The sequence below is a fragment of the Propithecus coquereli genome, unplaced genomic scaffold, assembly GCF_000956105.1.
Source record: "Propithecus coquereli isolate 6110/MARCELLA unplaced genomic scaffold, Pcoq_1.0 Scaffold52, whole genome shotgun sequence".
Taxonomy (NCBI): Eukaryota; Metazoa; Chordata; class Mammalia; order Primates; family Indriidae; genus Propithecus; species Propithecus coquereli.
This window is the reverse complement of record NW_012151063.1, coordinates 736,321-742,641: the sequence shown is the minus strand read 5'-3', so window position 1 is coordinate 742,641 and position 6,321 is coordinate 736,321. Positions and strand designations below refer to the sequence as shown.

The following is a 6,321-nucleotide window of genomic DNA, read 5'->3' as shown; positions in this document are numbered from 1 at the left end:
GTAGCCTGGGCGGCTTCTAAACAACTGACATTTATTGCTCACAGCTCTGGAGGCTGGAAGTGGAGATCCCGGCGTGGCAGAGGCTGTGTCTGGTGGGGACTCACTTCCTGGTTCATAGACGGCGCCTTCTCACTGTGTCCTCACGTGGTGGAAGGGGCGAGGGAGCTCTCTGGGGTCCCTTTTATAAGGACCCCGATCCCATCCATGAGGCTCCACCCTCAGGACCTCATCCCCTCCCCAAGGCCCCACCTCCTACCACCATCCCTTTGGGGGTTAGGGCTTCAAAAAATGGATTTTTGATGGGGAGTTGGCAACACAAACATTTAGACCATAGTACATCTCTTTTGCTCTCTCAGGGTAGAAAGTAACAGCCTTACATCTCTGATTCATTCATCGATGGGGTTAATGAGCTCATTAATTCAATCAGTGAACATTTTCGGAGCACTTACCTTGCACCAAGCATGGAGGACGGGTGAGTTATTTTCTCAATGTAGAATACACGAAGGCTGCTTTTAAAATATCACAGCACAAGTTGCGTCATCCTACCCCTGTGTTGGAGACCAACTCGTGAGCAGAGATGGGCTTTATATTGCAGGGGCGACCTTTCCAACAGCCTGGGGAAATTAGGGAAATACAAGGAGAAGTCAATGTGTATTTACTGATTTCGGGTTAAGTTACTTATATCCCACTAGGAGATCCACGAACTCTTAGACAATACTACTCCGTAATACTGTGATAAAGACAATTTATTTTTAGGTATACGGGAAGTACGAGGAGGAAACATCAGTTTGGGGTTTAGTAACACAAGCAGTTGTCTTTTAAAAGTTACATGTTTGTTCCTTGGTGATGGTTACTGCACTACGCAGAACTTTCCTGTCAAATTAACATGAAATATTGTATTAGTTTCTGCGAATTAAATATGTGTTTGGAAGGCTTTGCTGACGGGGGAGAAAATGATTAATTGTGAAATGAAAGTAAATGTTCACTTAGGTTTAGAAAATGCACAAAGCTGCAGAGGAGAGAATTAAAACCAACCGCGTTATTCTTGTATCCTTTGTGCAAAATTTCCAGACGCCATCTCTGAAAATATTTCCTTTCTCTTCTTCTGGGATTCCAAAGATGTTTATATTACATTATATGATATCGTCCACAAATCCTGGGAGCTCTTTTTTTTCACTCCTTATTTTGTCTTTGTATTTTAGATTGGGTAGTTTCTACTGACCTACCTTTGACTTGACTTTTTTTTTTCTCCACGGAGTGGCTTGCGCCCTCCTCCTCTGGCGAACCGGGAGTAACAGACCCTCCCTTCAGAGACAGCTCTCTTCTGATCTGTTGGCCTCGCCCTTCCTAAATCACAATAAAACCTGCCTTTCAAGACTCAGACAAAAACGTCCTGCTCGGCGCCGCCTGCAGAGCAGAGGTTGCTCCAGGATTCTTGCCGGTGGCTGCAAAGAGTATGCACGGCGAGGACCTGTCTGCGAGTCTCCGCATGGGCAGCGCATTCCGGAGGCTGCCGAGCCTCCGCATGGGATGAGCAAGGCTTTATTAGCTGTCTTCCACCACAGTCATTACTCAGGGCTAATCCGCTTTCTTACATTCCTGCATCCCCAGCCGGTGGGAATGCATCCAGGGGGAGCAAGACCGTAAATAATTAAAGCCTCATTTTTTTGGCATCGTGCATCAAGCATCTCTCGAGGGTCAGTTTTTACAGGGTTACTCTGCTCTGAAACCTTGCTTTGATTTCTTTTTTCTTCTTTTTCAGTGTTCCCCCCACAACCTGACCGTGTGGCTATAGTGACTGGCGGGACAGACGGTATCGGCTATGCCACGGCGAAGCGCCTGGCGAGGCTCGGCATGCACGTAATCATAGGTGAGACTTTCTACAGTTCCTTGTGTGTTACGCCTAGGGTGAGACGCTCAGGTATTCGTTCACAGATGTTTGCGAATAAACAGTGATTTCCATGTAGAAAAGACAGTCGGATACAAAACATCCGCAAATATTCAAAAACTGGAAAAGACAGAAAATTGTAATATTCTTCAGGACATGCCTGTAGTTTGTGCTTCTGTATGGATCGTGTATTTCTCCAGTGTGGGTCAGTGGAAGAAACAACACGTATCTTTATTAGTGTGCTTCGGCTGCTATTAGTACAACAAAGTACCTCAACTTACTGGGCAGCATAAACAACCACAATTTATGGCCTCACGTCCTGGAGGCTGGAATCCCAGATCAAGGTGTCTCAGGGCTGGTTCCCCCGAGTCCTCTCTCCTGGGCGTGTAGACACCGTCTTCTCCCTGTGTCCTCACGGGGTCATCCCTCTGTGCCTGTCCGTGTCCTCATCTCCTCTGCTTATAAGGACACCAGTCCTGTTGGATCAGGGCCCACCCTGGTGACCTCAGTTTACCTTAATCACCTGTGTAAAGACCCATCTCCAAACACAGCCAGAGTCTGAGGTCCTGGGGCTCAGGACTTCCATACGGGAATTTTGAGCAAACACAATGAAGCCCGTTCATAGAACGAGTTTTTAGAATATTGGTTTCTTCTGCTTGGTTTAACAGCTGACGTAGTTCTAAACTTTGGTGACCTTCCACTTTGCTTTGAGTTACCTTTAACACACTCACTGCCACGCGAGTTGTATTAACTCAGGCTAGTTTTGAGCCCGGGGCCTCGTGAAGCAAAACCCTGCAGCTGGTTTGCGAAAATCTTACTTGCTGATGTCCTTATTGTTGCAATGAATGATGGCAATTTATTAATAATTCTAAAACCTCGGATTGCGTTGCATATAACTCATGCACGGAAAACAATGAAAAACGAAAAATTAGAAGGGATTGCTTTGTTTTAATAAAGCACCGTGGCCACAGGGAAAAATTTTTTTTCTAGCTCGGCTATCAATGTGTTAACGTAGATCGTGGCATGAGAGTCTCCGTGGTGGTGGTGGTGTCTACTGGTCACGGGTCCCTGCACACCTTGGTGTTTCGGTGCCTTCATTGGCAATGGAAGGAAACGCTTGCCTTCCTTAGGTGGCCGGTCAGAATAATGACGCCCATCCTCCCCGTAAAAACTCATAGGTCCCCTGAGTCGCAGAGACGCCCAGGAGTCTTTGACCCAGGTGGGGAACCCCTCACCTACCCCGTGTGGCCTTCTGTTCTCCTTGGAGGTGCATGGTCCACGTGGGTGCCCCCAGCACCTGGCTCGCTCTCGTAACCCAATTAGACTCACGCTCCCCAGTTTGAGCCTTTTTCACCTTTGTAAACCATGAATGCAGAACTTTGCTTTCTATTTTTTTATCCTATTTTTTATTCTAATGTTTTCTATTTTATGGCCCTTCCCAAGTTTCACATTCTTTTCAAATAATAGTTTCTTACAGGCAATTCCTTTCCTTATAGAACCGTCCTTCTCTCGGGAGGTGACAGGGTCTGTAGAATAGTATTTATTTGTCAGGCTTTGGGAGCAGTTGATCATTTTTTGGGCACCTCAATGTTGTCCCCATCAAATGGTTTGTTTCCTCAGCGACATGTTTAAGGCCCACCGAACATGTTTTCTTTTATCCATTCTCTCAACAGATGAGGAAATGTTAACAGTTTTTGACAACTTCCTGACCTTGTCAACTTCATCAATGTCCATAACTCCCTTGTCTTAGGGTTTTAGGGCTGCTATTAAAAAATACCATTTGATCCAGCAATTCCACTACTGGGCATCTACCCAAAAGAACAAATGATACTCTATAGGAAAGACACCTGCACCCGAATGTTTATAGCAGCACAATTCACAATTGCAAAGATGTGGAAACAACCCAAGTGTCCGTCAATCCATGAGTGGATTAATAAAATGTGGTGTATGTACACCATGGAGTTCTACTCAGCCGCAAAAAACAATGGTGATCTAGCACCTCTTGTATTATCCTGGATAGAGCTGGAGCCCATTCTACTAAGTGAAGTATCCCAAGAATGGAAAAACAAGCACCACATGTGCTCACCATTAGATTGTAACTAATGAATCAACACTATGTGCACTTATGGAAATAACCTTCATTGGAAATCAAGCAGGTCGGGGGAGGAGGGGATGAGTATATTCACACCTAATGGTTGCTGTGCGCACTGTCCGGGGGATGGGCACACTTATAACTTTGACTCAAATGGTACAAAAGCAATTTATGTAACCAGAACGTTTGTACCCCTGTAGTAGTCTTAAAGAAAAAAAAATACCGTAGCCTCAGTGCCTTACGAACAGCAGAAACTTATTTTCCTACAGCTAGAAATCTGAGCTCAGGGGACCAGTGCTGTCAGGGTCTGGTGCAAGCTCTTTCAGATTACACATGGCACCTTCTCCTTGTATCCTTACATGGCAGACAGACAGCAAGGGGAGATTTCCGGGGTGTCTTTTAGAAGGTCACTAATAGCATTTATCAGGCTCCACCCTCATGACCTCATCACCTCCCAAAGGCCCCACCTCCTAACACCATCACACTGAGGGTTGGGATTTCAACCTGTGACTTTGCGGGCGACACAGACATCCAGTCCATTGCACCCTCTAGATGAAAAGAGTTTGATGTCAGATGCAGGCTAAGAGACAGAGGGCCCAGCATCCACTGCTGGTTATCCTTGCCCCGTGGCACCTCTAGTGTAGTAACCTTCTTCATTTCCCTAATCTTAGCAAAACCAGGCAGTGTTGGAAGAAAAGAACAATACCCCATTTCTCTCTGCTCTTTTTTTTTTTTTTTTTTTGCCTCTCTGGTGGTTTAGATCATGATGAAGTCTGGTTGGATAGATCATGTGAGGTCTAGTTGAGTTAGGTCGTATGAGATCTAGTTGTATCGAGTCATGATGAGGTCTACGTGGGTAGGCCATGTGAGGTCTAGTTGGGTTATGTCATGATGAGATCTAGTTGGATTAGGTTATATGAGGTCTGGTTGTATAGGTCATGTGAGGTCTAGTTGAGTTATGTCATAATGAGATCTACATAGATTAGGTCATACAAGGTCTAGTTAAGTTGGTCATGATGATATCTAGTTGGGTAGGCCACATGAGGTCTAGTTGGGTAGGTCATGTGAAATCTATATGTATTGGGTCATGTGAGCTCTAGTTGTATTAGGTCATGTGAGGTCTAGTTGGGTTAGGTTTTGATGAGATCTAGTTGGGTTGGTCATGATGGGATCTAGTTGGATGGGTCATGTGAGGGCTAGTTATATCAGGTAATGGTGAGGTCTAGTTGGGTAAGCCACATGAGGGCTAGCTGTATAAGGTCATGGTAAAGTCTAGGTTGGTTACTGCCTGATGAGGAAGTCGGGTAGGACATGATAAGTCTCGTTGGGTTAGATAATGCTGACTGGCCGATTTAGTTCATTATGAGGTGTGGTTTGGTTAGGTTGTGTGGAAGTCTGTTTCAGTACTAGCATAATGAGATCTGGTTGGATTAGATCACAGTCATGTGGGGTTTGGTTAGGTCACGATGAGGTCTGGTTCAGCGAGTGCATCCTGTAGGCACAGGTAGGTGACCTCCTGGTACCTGTGCAAGGAGAGCTGGAGCCCCAGGTGTTACCACCTCATTTAGGTGATGTTTACTGAGCACCAGGAGCAATAGAGGTCACCACCAAGTGTGTCCTTTCTTCTTGATTCAAACAGAGAGTAAACTCTGTTTCCTCACCCTACCTGTGTCTGCTTCCCCGTAGAGATTCTGCCGTGTGTGTTTAATTTTCACTGCACGGTACAGATCTGACCCTTCATGTCGACCCAATCAATTATGGAGTCTGAACTCCTCCATGTGACTTTGAGGATAATTGGCTCTATCCCCAGAGAGGCAATTTTTTATTTTGCATGACAGTTTGATTCAGAGTCACGTAATGAAAAAAGTTATTGTTGGACACTTAATGAATTTTATATTAAATACATCGTAAGAGATGGCTATATTCCACTTTAAAATTTTAATTCTCCAAGCTATTAATATTTAAAGAGCAATTACCTGAAAACGAATTCAGATTATAACCTGGGTCCAACTTGGACACATGAATATAGCTGGAGATACATCAAGTATGGGAACAGTTGCCCCATCTGGTCACAATATTTTAGTTCTGGTTGTTTCAAAACATTATTTTGGTGGGGGAGGGTCATTCTTCCATCATAGTACTTAATGAACTCAAATCTAAGGTTTAGACCAGAGGTCGGTAAGCTGTTTCATGAAAATTTTCATAGGTTTCCCTCATAACTATTAACTCTGCTCTTATAGTAGGAAGTCAGCCACAGACAATATTTCAGAAAATGAGTATGTCGATGTTCCAATAAAACTTTTTTGTACAACAGCCTGAAGGCTGGGTTTGGCCAAAGTTT

General features: G+C 44.6%; 1 protein-coding gene across 1 annotated transcript in view; it reads left to right on the top strand.

The window, feature by feature from the left end:
• The first annotated feature begins 461 nt into the window (after window positions 1-461).
• DHRSX (dehydrogenase/reductase (SDR family) X-linked) overlaps window positions 462-6,321 on the top strand; it is a 181,829-nt gene continuing 175,969 nt past the window's right edge. The window contains exons 1-3 of the mRNA XM_012656795.1: window positions 462-472; window positions 1,612-1,643; window positions 1,763-1,870. Coding sequence (XP_012512249.1) covers window positions 462-472; window positions 1,612-1,643; window positions 1,763-1,870 — 151 coding nt within the window. The remainder of the gene's footprint in view (window positions 473-1,611; window positions 1,644-1,762; window positions 1,871-6,321) is intronic.